Raw genomic sequence first — 27,630 nt, 5'->3', positions numbered from 1 at the left:
TCCTTGCTGTCATATGTCATCCCTTCAGACAATTCATGTATTTCTCCCTTTTGATTTACAAAAGAAACACCAAAATTTAAACAACATCAATTTAATAACAACAATTTAATAATTATATTAAAATTAAATAAAAATTAACAAACATACCTCAGAAGTCGCAAAAAAAGAGCTATCGGCCTCTTCAAACCCTGATGTGTCATGAAATTGCTTAAACGGATGCCTTTCCCCACGACCCACTATAGGCCACTTCCGTCTACCAAGCATAGGAATACCAGTATCCTCATCACTGTGATCTGATACCCCACCGTCCCCATTATCATCCCAATTAGCCTCTGCCTCCCTTTCTTCAGGATCCTCGTCCGTATTGTCAGCATAATAAAGCTGTTCAGGGGTTTCAGATCGGTCCCTTTCAGATTGGACTCGGCTAGAGGACGAAGATGGAATTTGAGGTCGACCCCTGTCAGATTGAACTCTACTAGGACCCGCTACAGATGGGGTCCGGCTAGGACCCGTTACAGATTGCTCGAGCCCCAAACCCTGAGTCAAGTGCAACAATTGTCTGGTATTCTGTCTGGAGTTCTGTCTGGGGTTGGCTACCACATATAACTCTAGAAACTTGAAAGGAGTGACCATATTCATTGTCATTTGGAGATATAACTCCCAATTGTTGTCGTCTTGTACCGAAAACTGTTGGAACCAGGTTTGGTTGCCTTGGCCAATATTGATCCTTGCGTTAATTACCAGTTCATAATTACGGTGGTCAATACCGAGTTGTTGGTACACTTCCCTATTTATACTTCTAAAATCCAAACCTAAGCCGATATTGAACATTTTCGGCATTTGGTGGCTATAATAAGCGCCATTTGGTCCTTGTAATACTTCACCACCAAAATAACAAGCAATTCCAATCATAATTGGTTGAACAAACCTAATATTATAAAAAAATGCACTAAATTAAATAATACTATAGAAAATAAATTTTTGGAAAAAAATAATGAAAAAAAAACGTACCTTGGCGGCTGTCTTCGGTGAAGAATTGAAACAGAATTGATCTGGGCTGCATATATTCTAAACCTAATCAGTGCGCATAACCACCGTGCGAACGGGTCGGTGCGCGGATCCACCCCGCGGACGGGTCACTCTGGCGGGTCATGGCGCTAGCGGGTCAGTCCGCGGATCCGTTACGCGAACGGATTGCCGATCCGTTCGCAGATCCACTACGCGAACGTGGTGGAATCTCAAATCCGATTTTTCGGGTGCTGTTTAATTTATTCCTATTTTTTAGAGTGGTACAAAAAAAAAAAACGGGGTAAATAATCAGTTGGTTTGAAAAATATGGACCATAAAAAGAAGTGGTTTTTTATCTATTTAAAAGTATTTAAAAATATATATATATAAAATATAAAATTTGATTACAAGTATATTTTTGTATAGATATTTAACAGTTTAGATCGATTGTTTGAACTTTAAAAATATAGATGTAAATTCATAACACAAGTCGATCCGTTAGATGCATATTATCATAGTCTCATTCTTTTTAGTTAAATAGGATCTTGCCAAGTATTGTAAGTTGTACCTAATTTAAATTATTTTAATTGAAAAATGAGCATCGTAATCTTGAATATAAAATCTGATATTGATAATTTTAATTTGACTTATCTAATTCAATCATTATGTTGTGTAATTGCTTAATTCTTAAATTATATGTCTTGCTTTAATTTTATATCTCAACACATGACGTGACTCAATATGCTTTGAAGAATCTTTGTGCACGTGAATTAATTCCTTAGCTTGGCATGTAGATTATTTTTTTTAGATACTAATTGTTACATTCTTTTGCATAACTAACGGCCTTGAATATTAGTGTAAGTAATATTATTTTAAATTTGACAAATCAAATGAATAATGATAATATTAAAATCAAACGGGACCACAAAATCACACAAGCAGAAGAGGTGTTGCTGGGCCCGGACCGCCACAGGAACTACAACATTTATTGGAGTTACAGAAGATCCCTACTCTTCATCGGCCAATCGCTCAATCCCATGTGAAACAGGTGTTCCGTGTGCGTTAGCCGTAAAACACAATTTCTAGCTGTGATCCATATCAATTTTGCCCATGCATTAAATAATAGCAATAAGTACACATTACGTTTCTTTCAAGGTCAACAACCAATTGCTCTTTTCGAGACGCTTCTTTAACAAAAATAATAAATGTGAATTATTTAGAATTACGATCATTTGTTTTTGGGCTGCACAAAAAATTCGTATTTTGTAATTCGATTCAAATTTGATTCGAAAAAGTTCGTAAAAAATTCGATTCAAAATAGTTCAAAATTAATTCAAACCAAATTTAAACTGGACATGGTTCGTTCGAAATAGATTGGTAAACCATTTTTGTTCAAAATTCAAAGTAACGTGAACTGTTAATTTCCACTGATGACTTAAAAGTTAAAACCTAAGGCCGCCCAATTATAAGTCGTAACTCTCGTTCTCAGTTCAAAAACACTAGACGTATTTGATCTCTCGCTTTCGGCGACTACGATCACTCTTCCTTGTCGTAAAAAAATTCAGAAAAGATTTGAAATTGAATTCGTAAAAAATTCGATTCGAAATTAATTCAAACCAAACTTAATTTGAAATTAATTCAAAATAAACTTAAATTAGAGTGAGTTTGATTTGGTTGGATTCATTTGCAGCCCTAATGTGTTCGTATTGTCGACGTCCGAGCCTAGCTAATATGCAGATACAATCTCTTGTTCACGAGGAAATGCTTCTCTTCTACTCTCATATTTTTTTATCTTGGTTTTTAAAATTGAAATAATTATTTTGAACTGTTTAACGTGATTATCAAATTAAATTTACTTAAATATCGAATTTTATATTCTAAAAAAATTATTATTTTTTAAGTCGGTACAAAATTATTATTTTTAGATGTTTTAAAAATAATAATTTTGTAGTTTGTATCTATCTAAAAACAATATTTTTTTAAATATAAATTTTGTCTCCAAATACTTGTTAATATAGAAATCATGTTAAATAGTTTGAATTTAAAAAAATAAAGATTGTAAGATACAAGGAGAGTCTCATGAGATAAATGAGGCATTTAAGTCGAGTCTGGCTAGTATAATATCAATGTCACTTCAGTCTATATAACACCAACTCCAAAACCTATCGAATCGACTTCAAACGGTGAATCCAAACAGTTCAAACTAATCTACTTCATTAGTTGTGCATTTACATGTAAAATTTATAACTTTTTGAATTTATTTGGTATCAATTCAAGCGGTCAAATATGTGAGTTTTTAAGTTAATTTTAATACATTCATTTTTTAATACTTTTACCGCTTGATTTGATACTAAAATAACTCGAAAATTATCACACCCCGGAACAGGGGGGTCGCGCAGTTTTGTTTTGAAATGCGGTTTTGTTCATGCATGCGGATTTATATTTATATTATTATATTTTTATGTGGGTGGGCCTGATTCTATTAGTATGCGGGGGGTGGCAGGGGGGCGGCAGCCCCCTGCGAGCGTTGTCTGAGGTTACGAAGCACCGCTCAATAGAGCACGGAAAATTTTATTTTGGAGAAGGCAAATAGTATGAAAATCCTTTAACCGACGGCCCAGATTAGTCAAATTATCATATGATTTGATTTAAAACAAGTTTGGTTCAAATCTGATTTAATTTGGCTAAGTTATACCCAAAACAACATTTTTCAGAATCCCCATTGCGGCCCGCAATAGGGCTGTTGCGGCCCGCAACAAATTCCAAAATTCCCAGCCTCTGCACAGCACTTCTGCCTCCATTCATTGCGGCCCGCAATGAATTTATTGCGGCGCGCAATGAATTTATTGCGGCCCGCAATGACCTGGTTGGCTTTTTAAGCTGCGAATTTTTCTCTGTCTACTCTCATTGCGGCCCGCAATAGGGTTATTGCGGCCCGCAATAGGGTTATTGCGGCCCGCAATAGGGTTATTGCGGCCCGCAATAAGGGTACTGTTTTTCATTCCTTTGCCCATTTTCGTGAAATTTCACCCCGTTTTCAAACCCGATCAAATCCCCGTATAATTAAACAATTATTCCCCATTCACTAGCAATTTTAATGACGTTTAACATGCAATTTCAACATTTAGATCATATCAACCATTTAAAACATACCGTTAGGGTTTTATAACATAATACGGTTCGATAGTAACCTATACATCAAAATAACCGACTACGGGTTCAACTACACATTCAAAATGGCATAAAAAGGGTTTGGCATAACCTATTAGCTCGGCCTATACTCACGTGTCGAGCCCGAGTCCCACTTCACTCACGTTTACCTGCACATATCAGTTCAAAGGGAAAAATTCCCCGAAGGGAGGGGGTGAGAAAACCTGTCATCCGTTTTCTCAGTGCGGAATTTAAAGGGCTACTGGATTTGTGAGAAATCCATCACCAGAACTAAATACACTAGCAATAGGGCATCTATTTACTTATTCACCAATAATAATAAATGCACATGTACCGGGAATAGATTCAAACGGGTTTCAATTCACAAAAATCAACATCAATCAACGAATTTCCAGAAAGATTTGGTTTCACATATATAATATATATAAGTCTGGTTATGAGGTACATATATCAACTATCGATCACCTCCGGCTTAACAGTTCTATTTTCTGGTTTCAAGTCATACAATCTCATCAATTCATCACTTAAAATATACACGGCATATTCCGCGAATATGCAACAGAATATCACTTTTCTCAAAAGAAATCACTGACACTGTCACTGAACCACAGTTCTACCTAAAATTACACTGCACTTCCCTTACCCAACCGGTACTGGGTTCACTAGGGCCATTCTCCAGATGCGCATAAGGGTCCTGGATGAAAGTCTAGTAGCTAGCTAGACTTTCCACTATGATACACTGTTCACTTCACACAATCAATCCAAGTCATACTGTGGTTCCACTCACTTATTCAAAACGACAGATCAACAATCGATAAACCGTACCAACATGAGAATCATAACAGTTATACAATTCAATTTCACTAATATCACAATTAATGCAATGCGGCAACAAATGCTTTCAATCAGAGATTCAACATGCTATGCACAGTTTATTTAAATCAAGCAATCAACATAAATATAATAATCTGCACCGTTATTTAGTTCTACGAATAAACCCCAAAACAGATCCCGTGAACCCCCGCACCTGGTTATGTAGGGCACGTAGAGGGTCCGCGATCTCGCGACTCGGTAAGCTCGTCAATCCCGCTAGTCGTGCTCGTTAGGATCTATCCATAGGTCAATTTATTAAATTCCGGCACTTTTACAATTTAAACCCTAATCAATTTTTGGGAAAATCCGTAATTTGGAAATTTGGTTGCACTTTGGAACACGAAATCAATCAATTTACACTTTAGAAACAACAAAGGCACGGAATAATCAATTTGGTACGATTCTACGGGTTTTCACCGAAACCCTAAAACAAGGAATCAAGAAATGAGAGAGAAATAGAAAGGGGAATTACCGATGGAACGGATGGATGTACGAGATTTGAGCTCCTCTTCCTAAATCTCCGTTTTCGTGAAATACGGTCACCGGGGTGTCTCTCTCTCACTCTCTCTCTCTCTCGTTCTTTCTCTCTTGGCGGAAACAAGGGAAAAGAAGAAAAGAGATGGGGGCAGGAAAGGAAAGGAAGGAGGGGAAGAGGAGGGAATGACAAGGGGCCCCCACTTGTAAGTGGTATTTTTACAAAATAAACCCTCCACTTGTTCGATATTGTTTAAATGATTTATATAACCCCAATTGCTCCTCTCTCTTAACACAATTAATCGTATAATTATTTTTCACCATCCACGTCACTAATTTCGTATATATATATTATTTGATTTAACCACTTATTATTTTAATTAAATCTGAATTTTAAAAGTTCACGGTGTTACAAAAATATAAAAAAAAAATTGCATGTATACGCATCACTCATAAAGTAAATTGGTATGAACAGTTCAGATTAGTTGTTTGAAGTCTATTCGGTCAATTTTGAAGCTAGTGCCATGTAACACCGATGTCATACTAGCCGAACTAATTTAAGTCTCCTCCTCAAATAACATCAAAACAAAAATAAATCAGTGGCATTATAAATTTAAAAGTGACGTAGACATGATGAGTTATAACGGCCTATCAGAAGTTTATTAATTAATTTGTGTTTAGTAATAGTCATCACTCCTTTAATTATGACTTAAGACATCTAGAAACTTATGATACTTGTAAATGCTATAGATTATAATATTAATTTAATTGTTAACCAAGCAAACAACTAATTAACAACTGAATTGGACTAATTCTAAAAGCTTTGGTCACGTTTGATTGTGAAGTAAAGTTACTTTGGATTAAATTGCTTACTCTTAGTTAAGATGGATTAAATTAATTATGTTTGATTAGAATTTGGTGGAGTGAGTTGATGAAGTGAGAGAAATTGTAAGGTATATGTTACTCTAGCTGTGGGTCCCACAGGTGAAGTAAGCCACTCTACCTAGAGAGGTAAAACAACTTAATTCGAATTAACTCAAAAATTACTCTTTCAAATTTACTTCTTATTTGACCGCTTAAAGATGAAGTAGAGAGTTTACTCCACTATTTACTCCACAATCAAACATGAACTTAAGGAATTAAAAAAATTGACTTAATCAGGCCATGTGCATTAATTGAGGATTTTTTTGTTGGCGAAACTCGGCTGAGACTAATTTAAACTTAATTTTAAAGTATTGTATTTATAAAATTAATCTGATTGTTTTTAGCATTCAGAAAAAAAAATTTCTCATATATCTTGTAAATTAATTTTTGAGATAGATGAGCGAATAAGAATTAATATTTTTATCAACGTAACATTTTAAAAGCAATTTTATCACACAAAAAAACAATTTTATTTATAAAATTATCTTACATTTTCTGAAATTACAAACGAAATTACTGTCAATAAAATTATTAACGTAGACGTTCAATGTCCATGACCATGATTTTAAACTTTTTGTCAACATGATGTTAGGATTTACAATATCATTTCCCACAGACGTACGGAAAAGTATCCTCTGCAGAGTTTTTCCGTGCGGTGCTGTGCGGCACTTTTAATTCGGTCCGTTCATTTTGAATCGGACGGACCAGATCAGATCTTGCCCGAATTTTAAAAAAACTCAAAATTTGGTGAACCCTTAATCCAGTCCGTCCGATCCGAAACGAACGGACCAGATTAAAAGCGCTGCACAGCACCGCACGGAAAAACTCCGCGGAGGATAGTATTTCCAAACGTACACGGTATACCGACTACAACTGTTTGGTACAATCGGTGATCAAAAAATTAATTTATTGTCACACGTTGCGAAAATGATAGTTTTTTTTTGAAAACTTGGCAGTGACTACAAATAATCGGTGTTCCCATGTGCCATCAAATAATCGGTGTTCCCATGTGCCATCCTAGCAAGTTGACCATGAAGAAAAAAGGTCAAAACAAAAGAATCAATTGGTGGTATTTGATATATTACATTATAACAAATTGCTGCCCATGATGTAGTGTTTGGTAAATGCCCCCGGGGATCCAATCCGGACCGGTCCGCCCGTGCCCGTGCCCGGACCGGACCGTGCCCGTGCCACGGGTATGCACGGGTACACGGGCACACGGGCACGGGTATTAAACGGGCTGGACCCGGTTTTTTGAAAAAATGCCCGTGAGAACCCGGACCCCCGTACCCGTGACGCCCGTGCCCGTGCGCCCGTGCCCGTGACCGTGAGCCCGTGGCAGAATTTTTTTTTTTTTTTTTTTTACTTTTGCTGTAAAATTCAAAATTTAAACTCAAATTCTCCTCCCCATTCCCCCCATGCCCCACATCCCCACTTTCTACCCGGACCCCTACCCATTTTTTTTTTTCAGTTTTTTTTTTTTTTTTTTTTTTTAATTCAAATTTTAATCCCTCCAAACAAAATTCTATAAATATACACCCATTCCTTACAAATTTTCACATCTCTCTCAATATTTTCATCTCTCATTCTCTCAATCTCAATCTCAATATTTTTATTATTCTCCAATTTTAATTTTATTGTTAAAAAAAAATAGTTGTTAATTTAACAAATACGCAAACGGAAACGCAAACACGCAAACGCAAACGGAATTACGAAGGTATTCTCGAAGATTTTCCCGCGAAATTAAAAAGGTAACATTAATTTTTGTTAGATTAAATTTTGTTAGATTAAATTTTGCTAGATTAAATTTTGTTAGATTGAAATATTGAATGTTAGATTTATTTTTGTAGAGTAATTTAAAAATTAAATTTGATGTTAGATTTATTTTTGTAGAAAAAATTTAGAATTTAAATTGAATGTTAGATTTAGTTTATGTTAGATTTATTGAATGTTAAGTAATTAGATTTGTTATATTTATTGAATGTTAGATTTATTAAATTTGTTAAGTAATTAGATTTATAAGATTTATTTTATGTTAGATTGGTTAGATTTATTTAGTTTATATTAGATTTGTTAGATGTGAAGTAATTAGATTTGTTTTGAATAGGTTAGATTTTATTTTTGAAATTCGGATTTATTTTTAATAGGTTAATGAAAGATATAAGATTTATTTTTTTGAATATGTGAAGTAATTTGATTTGTTTTGAATAGGTTAGATTTTATTTTTGAAATTCGGATTTATTTTTAATAGGATAATGAAAGATGTTAGATTTATTTTTTTGAATATGTGAAGTAATTAGATTTGTTTTGAATAGGTTAGATTTTATTTTTGAAATTCGGATTTATTTTTAATAGGTTAATGAAAGATGTTAGATTTATTTTTTTGAATATGTGAAGTAATTTGATTTGTTTTGAATAGGTTAGATTTTATTTTTGAAATTCGGATTTATTTTTAATAGGTTAATGAAAGATGTTAGATTTATTTTTTTGAATATGTGAAGTAATTTGATTTGTTTTGAATAGGTTAGATTTTATTTTTGAAATTCGGATTTATTTTTAATAGGTTAATGAAAGATGTTAGATTTATTTTTTTGAATATGTGAAGTAATTTGATTTGTTTTGAATAGGTTAGATTTTATTTTTGAAATTCGGATTTATTTTTAATAGGTTAATGAAAGATGTTAGATTTATTTTTTTGAATATGTGAAGTAATTTGATTTGTTTTGAATAGGTTAGATTTTATTTTTGAAATTCGGATTTATTTTTAATAGGTTAATGAAAGATATAAGATTTATTTTTTTGAATATGTGAAGTAATTAGATTTGTTTTGAATAGGTTAGATTTTATTTTTGAAATTCGGATTTATTTTTAATAGGTTAATGAAAGATATAAGATTTATTTTTTTGAATATGTGAAGTAATTTGATTTGTTTTGTATAGGTTAGATTTTATTTTTGAAATTCGGATTTATTTTTAATAGGTTAATGAAAGATGTTAGATTTATTTTTTTGAATATGTGAAGTAATTAGATTTGTTTTGAATAGGTTAGATTTTATTTTTGAAATTCGGATTTATTTTTAATAGGTTAATGAAAGATGTTAGATTTATTTTTTTGAATATGTGAAGTAATTTGATTTGTTTTGAATAGGTTAGATTTTATTTTTGAAATTCGGATTTATTTTTAATAGGTTAATGAAAGATATAAGATTTATTTTTTTGAATATGTGAAGTAATTAGATTTGTTTTGAATAGGTTAGATTTTATTTTTGAAATTCGGATTTATTTTTAATAGGTTAATGAAAGATATAAGATTTATTTTTTTGAATATGTGAAGTAATTTGATTTGTTTTGTATAGGTTAGATTTTATTTTTGAAATTCGGATTTATTTTTAATAGGATAATGAAAGATGTTAGATTTATTTTTTTGAATATGTGAAGTAATTAGATTTGTTTTGAATAGGTTAGATTTTATTTTTGAAATTCGGATTTATTTTTAATAGGTTAATGAAAGATGTTAGATTTATTTTTTTGAATATGTGAAGTAATTTGATTTGTTTTGAATAGGTTAGATTTTATTTTTGAAATTCGGATTTATTTTTAATAGGTTAATGAAAGATGTTAGATTTATTTTTTTGAATATGTGAAGTAATTTGATTTGTTTTGAATAGGTTAGATTTTATTTTTGAAATTCGGATTTATTTTTAATAGGTTAATGAAAGATGTTAGATTTATTTTTTTGAATATGTGAAGTAATTTGATTTGTTTTGAATAGGTTAGATTTTATTTTTGAAATTCGGATTTATTTTTAATAGGTTAATGAAAGATGTTAGATTTATTTTTTTGAATATGTGAAGTAATTTGATTTGTTTTGAATAGGTTAGATTTTATTTTTGAAATTCGGATTTATTTTTAATAGGTTAATGAAAGATATAAGATTTATTTTTTTGAATATGTGAAGTAATTAGATTTGTTTTGAATAGGTTAGATTTTATTTTTGAAATTCGGATTTATTTTTAATAGGTTAATGAAAGATATAAGATTTATTTTTTTGAATATGTGAAGTAATTAGATTTGTTTTGAATAGGTTAGATTTTATTTTTGAAATTCGGATTTATTTTTAATAGGTTAATGAAAGATATAAGATTTATTTTTTTGAATATGTGAAGTAATTTGATTTGTTTTGTATAGGTTAGATTTTATTTTTGAAATTCGGATTTATTTTTAATAGGTTAATGAAAGATGTTAGATTTATTTTTTTGAATATGTGAAGTAATTAGATTTGTTTTGAATAGGTTAGATTTTATTTTTGAAATTCGGATTTATTTTTAATAGGTTAATGAAAGATGTTAGATTTATTTTTTTGAATATGTGAAGTAATTTGATTTGTTTTGAATAGGTTAGATTTTATTTTTGAAATTCGGATTTATTTTTAATAGGTTAATGAAAGATATAAGATTTATTTTTTTGAATATGTGAAGTAATTAGATTTGTTTTGAATAGGTTAGATTTTATTTTTGAAATTCGGATTTATTTTTAATAGGTTAATGAAAGATATAAGATTTATTTTTTTGAATATGTGAAGTAATTTGATTTGTTTTGTATAGGTTAGATTTTATTTTTGAAATTCGGATTTATTTTTAATAGGTTAATGAAAGATGTTAGATTTATTTTTTTGAATATGTGAAGTAATTAGATTTGTTTTGAATAGGTTAGATTTTATTTTTGAAATTCGGATTTATTTTTAATAGGTTAATGAAAGATGTTAGATTTATTTTTTTGAATATGTGAAGTAATTTGATTTGTTTTGAATAGGTTAGATTTTATTTTTGAAATTCGGATTTATTTTTAATAGGTTAATGAAAGATATAAGATTTATTTTTTTGAATATGTGAAGTAATTAGATTTGTTTTGAATAGGTTAGATTTTATTTTTGAAATTCGGATTTATTTTTAATAGGTTAATGAAAGATATAAGATTTATTTTTTTGAATATGTGAAGTAATTTGATTTGTTTTGTATAGGTTAGATTTTATTTTTGAAATTCGGATTTATTTTTAATAGGATAATGAAAGATGTTAGATTTATTTTTTTGAATATGTGAAGTAATTAGATTTGTTTTGAATAGGTTAGATTTTATTTTTGAAATTCGGATTTATTTTTAATAGGTTAATGAAAGATGTTAGATTTATTTTTTTGAATATGTGAAGTAATTTGATTTGTTTTGAATAGGTTAGATTTTATTTTTGAAATTCGGATTTATTTTTAATAGGTTAATGAAAGATGTTAGATTTATTTTTTTGAATATGTGAAGTAATTTGATTTGTTTTGAATAGGTTAGATTTTATTTTTGAAATTCGGATTTATTTTTAATAGGTTAATGAAAGATGTTAGATTTATTTTTTTGAATATGTGAAGTAATTTGATTTGTTTTGAATAGGTTAGATTTTATTTTTGAAATTCGGATTTATTTTTAATAGGTTAATGAAAGATGTTAGATTTATTTTTTTGAATATGTGAAGTAATTTGATTTGTTTTGAATAGGTTAGATTTTATTTTTGAAATTCGGATTTATTTTTAATAGGTTAATGAAAGATATAAGATTTATTTTTTTGAATATGTGAAGTAATTAGATTTGTTTTGAATAGGTTAGATTTTATTTTTGAAATTCGGATTTATTTTTAATAGGTTAATGAAAGATATAAGATTTATTTTTTTGAATATGTGAAGTAATTTGATTTGTTTTGAATAGGTTAGATTTTATTTTTGAAATTCGGATTTATTTTTAATAGGATAATGAAAGATGTTAGATTTATTTTTTTGAATATCTGAAGTAATTAGATTTGTTTTGAATAGGTTAGATTTTATTTTTGAAATTCGGATTTATTTTTAATAGGTTAATGAAAGATGTTAGATTTATTTTTTTGAATATGTGAAGTAATTTGATTTGTTTTGAATAGGTTAGATTTTATTTTTGAAATTCGGATTTATTTTTAATAGGTTAATGAAAGATGTTAGATTTATTTTTTTGAATATGTGAAGTAATTTGATTTGTTTTGAATAGGTTAGATTTTATTTTTGAAATTCGGATTTATTTTTAATAGGTTAATGAAAGATGTTAGATTTATTTTTTTGAATATGTGAAGTAATTTGATTTGTTTTGAATAGGTTAGATTTTATTTTTGAAATTCGGATTTATTTTTAATAGGTTAATGAAAGATGTTAGATTTATTTTTTTGAATATGTGAAGTAATTTGATTTGTTTTGAATAGGTTAGATTTTATTTTTGAAATTCGGATTTATTTTTAATAGGTTAATGAAAGATATAAGATTTATTTTTTTGAATATGTGAAGTAATTAGATTTGTTTTGAATAGGTTAGATTTTATTTTTGAAATTCGGATTTATTTTTAATAGGTTAATGAAAGATATAAGATTTATTTTTTTGAATATGTGAAGTAATTTGATTTGTTTTGTATAGGTTAGATTTTATTTTTGAAATTCGGATTTATTTTTAATAGGATAATGAAAGATGTTAGATTTATTTTTTTGAATATGTGAAGTAATTAGATTTGTTTTGAATAGGTTAGATTTTATTTTTGAAATTCGGATTTATTTTTAATAGGTTAATGAAAGATGTTAGATTTATTTTTTTGAATATGTGAAGTAATTTGATTTGTTTTGAATAGGTTAGATTTTATTTTTGAAATTCGGATTTATTTTTAATAGGTTAATGAAAGATGTTAGATTTATTTTTTTGAATATGTGAAGTAATTTGATTTGTTTTGAATAGGTTAGATTTTATTTTTGAAATTCGGATTTATTTTTAATAGGTTAATGAAAGATGTTAGATTTATTTTTTTGAATATGTGAAGTAATTTGATTTGTTTTGAATAGGTTAGATTTTATTTTTGAAATTCGGATTTATTTTTAATAGGTTAATGAAAGATGTTAGATTTATTTTTTTGAATATGTGAAGTAATTTGATTTGTTTTGAATAGGTTAGATTTTATTTTTGAAATTCGGATTTATTTTTAATAGGTTAATGAAAGATATAAGATTTATTTTTTTGAATATGTGAAGTAATTAGATTTGTTTTGAATAGGTTAGATTTTATTTTTGAAATTCGGATTTATTTTTAATAGGTTAATGAAAGATATAAGATTTATTTTTTTGAATATGTGAAGTAATTTGATTTGTTTTGAATAGGTTAGATTTTATTTTTGAAATTCGGATTTATTTTTAATAGGATAATGAAAGATGTTAGATTTATTTTTTTGAATATGTGAAGTAATTAGATTTGTTTTGAATAGGTTAGATTTTATTTTTGAAATTCGGATTTATTTTTAATAGGTTAATGAAAGATGTTAGATTTATTTTTTTGAATATGTGAAGTAATTTGATTTGTTTTGAATAGGTTAGATTTTATTTTTGAAATTCGGATTTATTTTTAATAGGTTAATGAAAGATGTTAGATTTATTTTTTTGAATATGTGAAGTAATTTGATTTGTTTTGAATAGGTTAGATTTTATTTTTGAAATTCGGATTTATTTTTAATAGGTTAATTAAAGATGTTTTTTTCTGTTATTTTTATTTCTGTTTTATTAATTCTGTTTTTTTTAATTCTGTTATTTTTTCTGTTATTTTTTTTTCTGTTTTTTTATTTCTGATTTCTAAATTCTGTTTTATTAATTCTGTTTTTTTTAATTCTGTTTTTTTATTTCTGTTTTTTTTATTTCTGTTTTTTTATTTCTGTTTTTTAAATTCTGTTTTTTAATTTCTGTTTTATCAATTCTGTTTTTTTTAATTCTGTTTTTTTCTGTTTATTTTATTTCTGGTTTTTATTTCTGATTTTTAATTTCTGTCTTTAATTTCTGTTTTTTTTATTTCTGTTTTTTTATTTCTGTTTTTTAATTTCTATTTTATCAATTCTGTTTTTTTAATTCTGTTTTTTTCTGTTTATTTTATTTCTGGTTTTATTTCTATTTTTTAATTTCTGTTTTTTATTTCTGTTTTTTTATTTCTGTTTTTTTATTTCTATGTTAAGTAATTTACATTTATTTTTTTGAATAGGTTAAAAAAATGACAACTCCTCATCGCGAGTCGGTGGAAGAAACCATCCAAAGATTTTCAACTGATATTTTTGGCTCCGATATGCCACACAATTATCCACAAAATTATCAACCCAATTATCCTGATAGTTCCTCCCAAATGCCACCATCTAATTATCCACCTAATTATCCACAAAATTATCAAAGAAGGGACCAAATGCTAGATTTAAATTATCAACAACCCCCTCAAATGACCGCACCGTATTATACTTCAAATGATCCAAACATGTTTATTCCACAAGAAGCACATCAACCGATACCACCGTATGCATATGGAGGCACTTCTTCTGTAGCATCGAGTCAATTCATGGACACTGCCCCTATAGGAGGTACTCATTCGACAAGTGTTCCTGAAATTCAAGAAGAAGATGTCCCTCCTTCGACAGAAGAAGTGCCCCCACAACAACCAGCAGGAAAGAAGGCTAAAAAATGGCCCGAATACAATCAACCGTGGTTGAGATACTATGATTGGACAAGAGATGAGGAGGGCACTATGCAATATCTACAATGTAAGGTAAACAAATGTAAGAAACCGAATTGGGAGTATAAAAAACATATTGGTATGACTAGCTTTAAGAGACATGCCGAAATGCACGAAAAAAAGGGTCAGCAACCAAGTGAAAATGTTGGATCGAGACAAATCCAAACCCTATTGAACGCGGATGGTACCAGAACCAACCCAAAATTCGATGAATAAAAAATGCTTAGTGAATTGGCTCGGTACATTACCCATAAAGAACAACCTATAAGTATGGGCGGTTGCCTGAGTTTTGCCCGGTTGGTCATTCGGGGGTGTGCTCAACCAATGTACAAGAGGATTCATCATAAAAAGATGGTTAGTGAAATAAAAAACCAGTTTACCCACATAAAAAATGATCTGAAAGCTACATTTGCATACCAAAACAATAAGGTCTCAATTACCTCCGATATATGAACTGCTGGTAAACATGGACTCGGGTACTCTTGTATTACCGGGCATTGGATGGATGATAATTGGGTATTACAAAAGAGGGTATTAAGTTTTCGAGTGTTGGAATCCCCGCACACTGCAAATGTAATTTTTAAATCAATTATTGAGGTTTTAGAAGAGTATAACCTTAAGAGGAATATGGATAATAAGATTTTTTCTATCTCATTCGATAATGCTAGCAACAACCTAGCTTCCATTGAGATTTTTAAACGATCACTAAACCCGATTATGAACGGTGAAATGTTTCACCAAAAGTGTGCTTGCCACATACTTAACCTCGTCGTGAAGGCGGGTCTTAAAACAGAAGCCGTAAAGCTATTGATAATTAAATTTAAAGATGCTGTCAACCACATTGTTTCGAGTCAAGAAAGAAAACAACGGTTTGCGAGATTATGTGTCCACTATAAATTGAGCAAGTTGAAAGTACCTTGGGATATAGATACCCGTTGGAACTCTACCTATAGGATGTTAAACCGATGTCTTCCTTACAAAGCTGTCATAGGGGAGGCTTTGAGAGGCTCCATCCCCGAGGGATTGGCATTGGAACTCACCAACGGAGAATGGGAGCAACTAGAAAGGGTTAAAGAGTTCCTAAAAACCTTTTTTACAGCAACCGTTCAACTATCCTGCTCGTACTCACCAACGTCGTTTGAGTTGCTCAAACATCTCTATAACATCTCCAAGGTATATAGTGAATTGGAACAAGCTGAAATCTACGATAAATCTCTCACACCGATCGTAGATGCCATGAAACAAAAATTTCTAAAATATTGGGAAGATGTACCCCTCCTGGCCGTTATCGCAAACTGCCTCAACCCGGCATACAAGAAGTATTACACGATCAAATTTATTAAAAGGTACAAAGATAATCTACATTTAGACAAAACCGGGGTGGAGGCATACGTGGATTCGAAGTTCGATGAGATGTTTAACACATACAGCTCAAGAATGAGTGGCAATCAGAACCCGTCTTCGTCCCGTGCTGGCCCTAGGTATAAATATAAATATTTATTATTTATCATATCTACATTATTTGTCCACTAATTTTTATTTTTTAATAGTTCCACTTCTAGGAGCACTAGTAGTGGTGGATTGTTAGCAGATTTCTAGTCGGAGAGCCAACCGCACACATCCACAAACGAGATATTGAGCTATATGGCGATGCTCAATGAACCTGAAGATGTTGACATCGTTGGGTGGTGGAGGAGGCATGCAAGGATCTATCCAATCCTGGCGATGATGGCCCGTGATGTATTTGCCGTGCCGGTGTCAACCGTCCCTTCCAAAAGTTGTTTTAGTTCGGCGAACAGGATCCTCTCTGATAAACGCAGTAAGTTGGGTGCACATGTCTTTGAGAGACTTGTGTGCTTGAAAGACTGGATTGATGCTGAAGAGCGCACGCAACATCTGCCTCAACAACAATCATCACCCGAAGCCAACACTGAAGAAAGCGGTACCAAGGTGCGGCACGAGGGCGAGGCTAATTCGGATTCAGACGGTGCAGAAGAGAGCGAACAATGGTATAGGAATGCGAACTTCTAGATATGTAGTGTCGGTATATATTTCTAACATCTTTAATTTTTATGGTTATTTCTTAAATTATAAATTTCTAAACATTTCAATTAGTTTTTAAATTATTCATTTTAACGAAAAATTACTAACAAAAAAAAAGTTAGAACTCTGCCTATGTTATTTTACATAGTCGGTCCCAAGCCCGAAATAAAAGAGGAGGGTAACTTTTATTTTTTAATCTATTGTTTTAAAATAAGAGCTTAATTATTTTTAAAATAATTGATTTAAGAAATTTTTCATTTATATTTTATTATAACAAAAATTATTGAGTTCAAATATACAACCATGTCCAATGAATTTAAATTGGTATGAATTTGGATTTATAATATATTGGTTTTCAAAAAAAAAAAAACAGAAAAAAAAACAGCAAAAAAAAACAGCAAAAAAAAATACAGCAAAAAAAAATACAGCAAAAATAAAACAGCAAAAAAACAGCAAAAAAAAACAGCAAAATAAAACAGAACAAAAAACAGAACAAAAAAAAACAGAACAAAAAAACAGAACAAAAAAACGAAAAAAAAAACAGAACAAAAAAAACAGAACCGAAAAACAGAACAGAAAAACCGAAAAAAAACAGAAACAAAAAACCGAAAAAAAACCGAAAAAAAACAGAACCGAAAAAACAGAACCAAAGAAATAGAACCAAAAAAACAGAACAAAAAAACCGAAAAAAAAACCAGAAGAAAAAAAAACAGAACAGAAAAACAGAAACAAAAAACAGAAAAAAAAAAACCGGTCCGGACCCGGACCAGACCGGACCGCCCCGCCCCCGGTACCCGGACCGTCCTGCCCCCGAACCCGTGATGGGCACGGGTATTAAACGGGCAAGGCAGGATTTTTGAAAAAAAAAACCGTGACGCCCGGCCCGTTGTACCCGTGTGCCCGTGACGCCCGTGACCGTGGCTACCCGTGCCCGTGCCCGGATTTTGCCCGGACCGCCCGGCCCGGCCCGTTTACCAATCACTACCATGATGTAACAATATGGCCTCTAAACAGCAACGATGCATCCTACAATATTGCTTAATTTTTAATAAAGAGGTTCAAATGCCTCTATATTTTATGCCCTCCATTATCTTTTATTTTTTTATTTTCTAATAACAATAATTATATAATTTATATGTAAAAAATCATTAAACATGATATAATATTTTTTTTTTGTATGTACATAAAAAATTATCACCTTCTTATTTTGATTTTATGCAAATTAATAAGTTAAAAAATCAACGTTCATAAATTATTCACATCAGTATATATTTGTAATTTCTTGATAACAATCAAAACAAAAATTTTAATGTCATAATCTTTTACATATAGACATAAAAATTAATATAGATCATATCTAATCTAACAGTTTTATTTTCAGATTTAGTTTTAAATTTTCAGTTATTAAAGTTTTATAAATAAAAGTACGGTCTGGATACAAAAATAAAAACATTTGAACTCTCATTTTTTTTTTTAATAATTACTGGGTTAAATTGAAAGCACTGACGTGTTATAAGACCAATTCAGGCGCTAATTATTCTCCATATTTTTCCACCTTTTTTTTTTTAGTATATAATCGGGCGACAAGTCAAGCTGGAATTAATTGTTTACACAGATTCCAATGGGAAAAAAGACAAAGTTTAAAGCGGATAAGATATGTTTAGATACTTGGTGACTTTGTCTTCAGAAAAATATTCAAGAAATGCGCTCTCATACTCTTGTAAAAGGCGGATTTAGGAAGTATTGGATGAAAATACTCTTATAAATAAAATAAAAAATCTTGTTCTTTATATTTCATGTTGTTTATGAGTGTTAATATTTTTCAAATTCCTCGTAAAATAAAATTACACCACAAGTAGTTTATTTAGTTATTTAATCTTAATTTTTCTGATTTTGCCTCCTCATAAGATTGCAACGGAGTTTGAATGAAATCTTCCATTAAAATGAATTTTAGACCAGGCAAAGCATCAAAATCTAAAAATAAACTTTTGACTTGAACATTAAAGACTTAGAAAAAACTACACCATTATGTTGTTTTTTTTTTATATTATATAATGTTCTATAATATTTTAATTCCTTATATTCATGCATGTATTTTAATGTTGCTAAAATAAACAAAAGGAGGAGAAATTAAGGCGCCGCACACCTTAGTTGACGCACATTTGGGTGTTCTTCTAAAATATACTATTAGGTTATTTACAATACTTATCTTAAATTTTTCATGATAATGCATGAATGATATATTTGATGATAGGCAAATTTTCAATATATTTTAACTACAATAAATAAGAAGATTAAAGTAAAAGATTACAAACTATACTATTTGTAGACATAAATTTGTGAAACAATTACGGTCAGGCCATTATAGTACTGCGTAAAAAAATACTTTTAAAATAAATAAAAATAAATTAAACACCTCCTAATATAACTATATAAATAATTATCCATAAAAAGTACCACAAGTATAATTGACATAATTGGATTTGGGAAGAAAATATGAAAATAACAAACAATCCGTAAACAAAAGGACGTATTATTTTTTTTTCTTCTTATAAATAAAAATGAAGGCCAAGCCTCTAACCAGTGATATAAGAGCATCTACATCCCTGAAACTATTAGAGTTTCTAATATGATGTGGCAGTTTCTAATCCAGTTTCAGAGATGTGAGAGATTTTTTTACTTAGAAACTATGCAGGAAAGTTTCTTATTAAGAAACTGTTTATAAACTCTATGTTGGCCAAATGATTGTCTCAAATTATTTTTTTTTTTTAATTTGTTGCTGACATGGCTTAATAAAAACTCTAAAATGAGTTTCAAGGATGTGAGAGTTAAAAACTTTAGAGACCATAATTTCTAAAAAATAGTTAACAGTTATTTAGAAACTCTCTTGAGTTTTAGGGATGTAGATGCTCTAATTTCATAGTACTTTATTGAATGTTATTTTGGCGCAAGTCCCAAGTCAAAAGGATTATAGCAGAGGTTTTCAAACTTGGACTTTTTTGCCAAACATCTTATATTGCTGGGCGTAACTAATTGTGTACCCAAACTTCTATTTGAAATAACTTGTTAATAATCTTTTTAAACTATTATTAACAATACCACATTAAGAAAGCAACTATAAATAATTAAACATTAATTTTATAAAGGCTTATAAATTTTTTATTTTAATCTTACAATGTACTGTTTTTTTATTTATAAACAAACAAACTTGTTACTATAATTTTTATATCGGCTCTTTCCATCTTCTGTGTAAATATATTTTATAGTCAGTCAGTCACTTTTGAAAACAATATTCTCCATTAATTTTAGCATCAACTAAAAAAATACTATAAAAAATAATTATCATTTTTATATTTTATAATTTTTACAAGTGCTAATATCTTTTCACTTTCTTCTTAAAATAAAATTATACTATATTAATTTATTTAAATTTAATTCCTCCTTGTAGTAGGAGTGTCAATGACACCTTTTTATCAGCTTATTCAATTCATATTGTATTTGATAAGACGGGCACAAGTAAATTTTTTTTCCCATAAACTTTTCGGGCATGGATACAGATAAATTTTTTTTTCATTATCTAAATGGGTAAAGGTAGGATTAAAATCTATTTCGTATCCATTACCCAATTGGGTAATTAAAAAAAATTACATATATTATATATATTAATAAGCATTGAAAAGAGTACTTAATATTTGAACAAATGATTATACACATGCATGTTGTGCAAGTGCTGAAACTAATTCATCTGTATCTATAGAAAACTCTAGTCTTTTATGAATGAAATAAGCTACCAACATACCACTTTACTATACATGTGTGAAATAAATATATATGTTTTAATATCTTATTTAATAAATAATAGAAAAATTTATTATATTAACATTACTTGTTTTTTACCCGTTATTATTTCGATATCCGTTAACCACAACGAGTAAGGATAGAATACGAGTAAAATAATTTGTAGCGAATAAAAATATCATACAAATAAAGATAATTTATAATAGATACAGATATAAAATTTCTTCCATGCAACGATACAAAGTCAAGAAAAATGCTGTCTGGTGTGAAGCGTCAGCCAGTTTTAGACTTGGTACAATTTGCGTACAAGCGAGAAATGCACTTATAAATCTCAATCGGTACATTTGTCCTTTTCTGCATTATATAGTTTCACTACGTTGACCGGTACTCCAGAGAAATTGGGAGCAGAGCAAAGCTTTTGCCGATTTCTCTCGATTCTCTTCGGCTTTCTCTCTCCTGAGCTGCTTCGCCATGGCGACGGAGGAGGTGATGGATTCAGGAGAGAAGCGTTTGAACGAGCTCGGTTACAAGCAAGAACTCAGGCGTGAGATGGTACTATAATATGCTATGCTCCATTTATTTTCCTTTTTGTTCTCCTTTCTTCGTGTGTATCGCTTTGAAGCATTTTGACAAAAAGTGTGCTTTATAATCATGAAATTCGGGATAGAAGGAATATTTTGGGTAGAAATTATGGTTTCTTGCAAACAGCAACCTTGGCCTCTTCTGGTTTGGATCCATGGGCAAAGCCAAAATTTCTAGTAATGTAAGATATTTTAGGATGAAACAAAATTTTGTAATTATTGGATATTAAATATATTTTTATAATTTTTTAAAAATTAAAATAAAAATAGAAGCATATTTGGGAAAAAAATTCTCAGGGTGAGACGTAATTCTATAATTCTTTAATTCCTAAGTATATTTTTATAATTTTTTTGAGAAAAACAGAGAAATAGAAATAGAAGTGTGTTTAAATTTTTTTTTTTTTGAGGTGTGAAAGGAGGTCTGGTTCGTTGAAACCTGAATTGTGCTTAGATTACTTCCAGTTATTGAACTCTTGCTAGAAAAAAAAAATCTCTGTACCTTTTTTTTTTTTTTTGTATTCTTTTTTATGTACTCTTAATTAGAGATTTATGTATAACTTAGGTCCTCCTTTATTCTTTTTGAGCATGATGAAATAACATTCTTGTATATCTCTCTTCACTGAGAGAGATGTGCCAGGAAACTTTTATATCATTAGTTTAGCAAATGTGTTTCAAGGCAATTGATCCCATCAAAAACTTGATCTTGATGGGTGTAAAGCTACATTTGTTAGGATAAAAATTCAGAAAATTCAAAATAGCAAAAAACTTGACCAAAATAAATCAAATTGAAATTGTGTTATCCGGATCGTGATGTCAATGTCCTTGAGCGTATTCAATTTTCTGTGGAGTGAATCAAGGAAAGGATTCTCCCCCGTTTTTTTTTTTTCTTTCTCGGATGCAAAACAGAAGGGGGGTGGGGGTGGGGTGGTGGATCCAAAGATGAGAGAGAGAGGATTAATCAAAATGGCGTTTCTTCATTTAATTTCAGTTTAATTAGATATGAAATTTTCTGTTTAGCCCTCAAGTTTGTAAATATTACAAATGAAGATTTTAAGCGAATATATATATATATATATATATATATATATAGAGCTAGGCTACGGTGAGTTGCGAAGTAAATCAACTATTTTACTTCACGCTCATATTTTGTGATTTTAAAGTTCAAAACATCGATCCGAACCGTTCATCTTGTTCTTCATATTGAAATGTGCTTGGAGACCAAATTTTACATTTTTTGAAATTTTTTTACTATTTATTAAGCAATTCTGAAAGTCGCTGATCTGATGGTCCAGAAAATTTTACTGTTTTTTTACTGTTCACAGCAAAACAGCAATTTTCAAAAATGCTTAATAAATAGTAAAAAAATTCAAAAAAATGTAAAATTTGGTCTCCAAGCACATTTCAATATGGATTAAACATCTAACGGTTCGGATCGGTCGTTTGGATTTTCAAAATAAAAATACGGCATGAAGTAGAAACGCGTTTTACTTCGCAACTCACCGTAGCCCATCTCTATATATATATATATATATATTACAGTGAGTAAGCTTGGCCTACCAACATTTTCATTAATAAAGACAATTTTTTTTTTATCTATTTACACCTATTTAAGCAAATATTTTTTTTTTGAAGGTCAGGAAGCAATGTTCCTGTATTTAAGCAAATATATTGAAATGAAAATTTTTAGTTTTTCGAATTTAAGTTTAACCAATATCTGCTTTACTTTCTTTTGAGGAAATATATCTGCTTAATGTTCGAGTATTACTGAATGTGACTTCTTTATTAATGATAAACTCTGATTTATTTTTTTAGACACTGTTCAAGACTCTGGCTATATCCTTCTCCACTATGACCCTCTTTACTGGTATAACACCACTGTTTGGTTCAAGCCTCTTGTATGCGGGCCCCGCTAGCTTGGTCTGGGGTTGGGTCGTAGTAACTTTCTTCACTTGGTTTGTCGGTATTGCCATGGCAGAGATATGCTCCTCTTTCCCTGTTAGTCCCTCTCTATATCTCTCTCCCCACTTCTTTCCATCAAAATTGCATTATTTTGTACTGCAGCAATTGGGTTCAAAGGATGTTGATAGGTATATATATGGTCAAATATGATACTGGTTTGTTCAGACTGGTACCAGAAAATCAGACTTTTCTTCTTCTTTTTTTTGGGATCATATATATATATATATATATATATATATATATATATATATATATATATATATAGAGGAGGGATCAAGTTACAACACTTGAAAGTTACAACAAAGTTACAACATCATTTTTTTTCATTTTCAAAGTCCAAATCGTCGATCCAAACCGTTAGATATTCAATCTATATTAAAATGTGCTTACAGACCAAATTTTACATTTTTTGAAATTTTTTTGCTATTTATTAAGATGGGTACAAAATTGCTGTTTTTTAATGGTGCAGAATTTTAATAAAAACAGCGATTTTGTACCCATCTTAATAAATAGCAAAAAAAATTTCAAAAAATGTAAAATTTGGTTTGCAAGCACATTTTAATATAGATTGAATATCTAACGGTTTGGATCGACGATTTGGACTTTGAAAATGAAAAAAAATGATGTTGTAACTTTGTTGTAACTTTCAAGTGTTGTAACTTGATCCCTCCTCATATATATATATGTATATATATGATTCAAGTAAAACTGTTAGATATAGAAATAGTACCACTGGTAATGACTGCCACAGGTTCCTACCAGTACACTGGTATTCCAACAGCTTGCATTTCTGGTGTTAAAAGCATTTTTTTTTTTTTCTTCTTCTTCTTCTAATTTTTAACTAAAAAACAGACGACAGGTTCTCTCTATTTTTGGGCTGCGCACTTAGCAGGGCCCAAGTGGGGTCCTTTTGCATCATGGTGTTGTGCTTGGCTTGAGTCTATCGGCCTTATATTTGGAATAGGCACACAGGTATGTCATTAATGAGCTTAAAATTCCCTTGACAAATAAAATGATAATTTTTAATCCTTTAAACACTTCTCTTTCTCTCTCTATATATGTTGTAGGCTTATGCAGGAACACAAACCTTACAAAGCATCATTTTACTTTGTACTGGCAACAACAAAGGAGGTGGCTACTTTGCCCCTCGTGGTGTATTTCTTGCCATTTATATTGGCCTAACTCTAATTTGGGCATTTCTCAACACCTTTGCCTTGGAAGTTATTGCTTTTCTCGACGTAATTTCTCTCTATTGGCAGGTAAATATGCATTCCCCCCCCAACAAATAAAATAAAATAATTATAATTATGATGATGATGATGATGATGATGAGAAATCTGTTTGTAGGTGATAGGAGGAACTGTAATTGTTATAATGCTTCCATTAGTGGCGAAAACAACCCAATCGGCTTCGTTTGTGTTCACGCATTTCGAGATGGGGTCTGACTCAACTGGAATTAGTAGCAAGGCATATGCTGTTATTTTGTCATTTCTTGTCAGCCAGTACTCTTTGTACGGTTATGATGCAGCTGCACACTTGACCGAAGAGACCAGGGGTGCTGATAAAAATGGCCCGATTGCGATTTTGTCTAGTATTGGGATTATTTCGGTGTTTGGTTGGGCATACATCTTGGCTTTGACTTTTAGCATTCAGGTAATATTGATATATATTTTTTCTTGCTGTTGGTGCTTTCTGTTGGCATTGATCTTTAAATTACTGTCTTGTTTTTTTTAATCTAATTCTGGAAAATTGAGAAAGAAATGCACAATCATAGTCCAATCACACATGTATATAGTATACCAAAACTAAGTTGTAATGGAAGGGAAATCAGTTGGATAATATGTCACTGTCAGCATTTTTGTACTTTGAAAGTGATTTGATTTTTACATTTTGGTTAGTTATACATAAATAATTTTTTATGTCATAGTTAAAGTTTGAGAAATTTTGTGTCTAAAGATAATGTTTGTGCTTCATGCAGGATTTAAGCTATTTATATGATCCAAGCAATGAAACCGCTGGTTCAAATGCAGTGGCGCAGATATTATATGATGCATTTCACGGGAGATATCATAATTCGGCTGGAGCTATTGTTCTACTCTTTATTATTTGGGGTTCCTTTTTCTTCGGTGGCCTTTCAATTACGACAAGCGCAGCAAGAGTGGTAGAGCCATTATATTGCATAGCCTATTCACATCTTTAAATCATGTTTGATATAACAACTGTTGACTTCATTATTTTCACAAAGTCTAAAAAATTTACTAAAACTGGTGCAAAAGATTTTTTATTTTTTTATTAAACAAGAGGATGGGTCACAGCAATTGTTTCAGGTCTATTCTAGATTTGCCATATGTTGATTTGTTTCACACCTAATACAAAGTAGTAATGCAATTATTTCATTCTAACGCTTCCTTTATTCTACTAGGTGTATGCTTTGTCAAGGGATAAAGGGGTACCATTTTCCTCCATATGGCGCAAAATTCACCCTAAACACAAAGTCCCGTCAAATGCCGTGTGGCTATGCGCCGGCATATGCATCCTTATAGGAATACCCTTACTCAAGGTAAACGAAATATTCACTGCCATCACCTCGGTATGCACCATTGGTTGGGTTGGCGGCTATGCGGTACCGATCTTCGCACGGATGATCATGCCAGAGAAGAACTTCAATCCTGGTCCTTTCTATTTAGGGAAATTTAGTAGACCAGTTTGCTTGGTGGCGTTTCTGTGGATTTGTTACACATGCTCGGTGTTTTTGCTGCCTACAGTTTATCCTATTACATGGAGCTCATTTAATTATGCACCGGTTGCTCTCGGTCTGGTTTTGGGTTTGATCATGCTTTGGTGGATTTTGGATGCAAGAAAGTGGTTCAAGGGACCCGTTCGGAATATTGATAATCATAATGGGAAGGTGTGATAGAGCATTTAATGTTTTTTTTCTTCTTCGGGGGTAATTTGAAAAAGTGAAATTTACAGGGAAAGGCTCAATGCATGTAAATCTAAAAATGTTGTATTATTCTGAAATTAGGGAAAGGCCGAAACAAGATTGCTGATAATTATTTTATTTTATTTTATTCTATTTTTCTCGCTTGTAGCACTTAAACAATGAAAAGAAAAGATAGAAAAGATACGAAGTATGGTGTAATAGTTAATTTTTTTACCATCCCGGAACAAATCATGAAATCACCAAAAGAGCAAAAGAGTAATAAATGTCGATCAAGGAACATGTATGTGGTGCAAAATGGGACACTAATGGTGTCAATTTTAATGAATTTGTATTTTTCTGATTTTATATTTTTATTCCAATTAATTTTAATCTCCAATTATTATCAAAAATTCAAAATCATCAATAAAAATAGCTTAGTAAGTCCCTCGTTGTAACCAACCTTTTCAAATCTAAAAGGTTAAACTTGTCAAATCTAACATGTTTATATTATAAGAATAAAATTGCGTAGAATTGGAATTTAAAATCAAGGATTATGGTCTGATCGTAATTTAGTAACAAAGCTATTTGAATAATAAGAATTCTAAGAAATAGTACAAAAGAACCTATATAACTGTGCAAAAGAATCAGATGAAGAGGATTTTGAGTTTGACTGTGTGAATTAATTATAGGAAGCTGATAATTGTACCTCAAACAAAGTATGTGTGCGCGTCCCCCAACCTTTTAGAATATCGGCGACAAAAAGATCAGGTTTTACTTCATACAGCGCAATAATAGTACCAATCTTTATTTATTGTATAGAATTTCGTTGCATGAAGAGAAAAACGCTATGTTAAACAAATTTAACAAAAGCACTACCAAATGCAGCGAAACAATCGTATAATTTAAACATATAAAGGAAAGCGTTTAATCTACTGCGTTCAAGTGTTTAACTTTCATTGTAAATGAGTTAAATTTTCATTTTTAAAAACAAAAACGAATCCCCGAATTCATCCTCGAGCAAAAATTTACAGATCTAAACTGGAACCAATCCCCAGGCGCGTCCCCGAGCACGAAATTTACACCTCTAAATTTGTACTAATCCCTGAGGGCGTCCCCCAGCACAAATTTTCTTCATTTGTGCAGAATGTGCCAAGAACAGTACATGTGAACAAGTAAAGCATGTAAACCAATATGTACTGGCAAGTAAACAACATAAACAAAGCATTGAAAATTTGTGCATATAAACCTGTGTTTACAAACATTGAAAAATCTGTGTTTATAACCATATA

The 27,630-nt window shown here is 30.6% G+C and overlaps 1 protein-coding gene across 2 annotated transcripts; it reads left to right on the top strand.

Annotated features, from left to right (window-relative positions):
* The first annotated feature begins 21,239 nt into the window (after positions 1–21,239).
* Positions 21,240–26,549, top strand: LOC144566022 (amino-acid permease BAT1 homolog). Of its 2 annotated transcripts, none has more exons than XM_078315877.1 (7): positions 21,240–21,430; positions 23,272–23,454; positions 24,271–24,390; positions 24,486–24,677; positions 24,766–25,071; positions 25,397–25,579; positions 25,841–26,549. In XM_078315877.1, exons 1-7 carry the CDS (start codon positions 21,350–21,352, stop codon positions 26,330–26,332), a joined length of 1,557 nt encoding a protein of 518 aa, XP_078172003.1. In that variant the 5' UTR covers positions 21,240–21,349; the 3' UTR covers positions 26,333–26,549. The 2 variants fall into 2 exon arrangements, with proteins under 2 accessions (XP_078172003.1, XP_078172004.1); XM_078315878.1 differs by having other exon boundaries at positions 21,277–21,430; positions 24,278–24,390.
* The last annotated feature ends 1,081 nt before the right edge of the window (positions 26,550–27,630 follow it).

Source organism: Carex rostrata, chromosome 15, assembly GCF_964058835.1.
Source record: "Carex rostrata chromosome 15, lpCarRost1.2, whole genome shotgun sequence".
In the NCBI taxonomy this organism is placed as follows: domain Eukaryota; kingdom Viridiplantae; phylum Streptophyta; class Magnoliopsida; order Poales; family Cyperaceae; genus Carex; species Carex rostrata.
This window is presented reverse-complemented; position numbering and strand designations above follow the sequence as displayed.

Excerpts from the sequence above, each read along its gene's own strand:
- LOC144566022 (XM_078315877.1), top strand. The coding sequence starts at position 21,350 with ATGGCGACGGAGGAGGTGATGGATTCAGGAGAGAAGCGTTTGAACGAG. Across the intron at positions 21,431-23,271 it reads AAGAACTCAGGCGTGAGATG|ACACTGTTCAAGACTCTGGC; the intron begins GTACTATAATAT and ends TTATTTTTTTAG. Across the intron at positions 24,391-24,485 it reads TATTTGGAATAGGCACACAG|GCTTATGCAGGAACACAAAC; the intron begins GTATGTCATTAA and ends TATATGTTGTAG.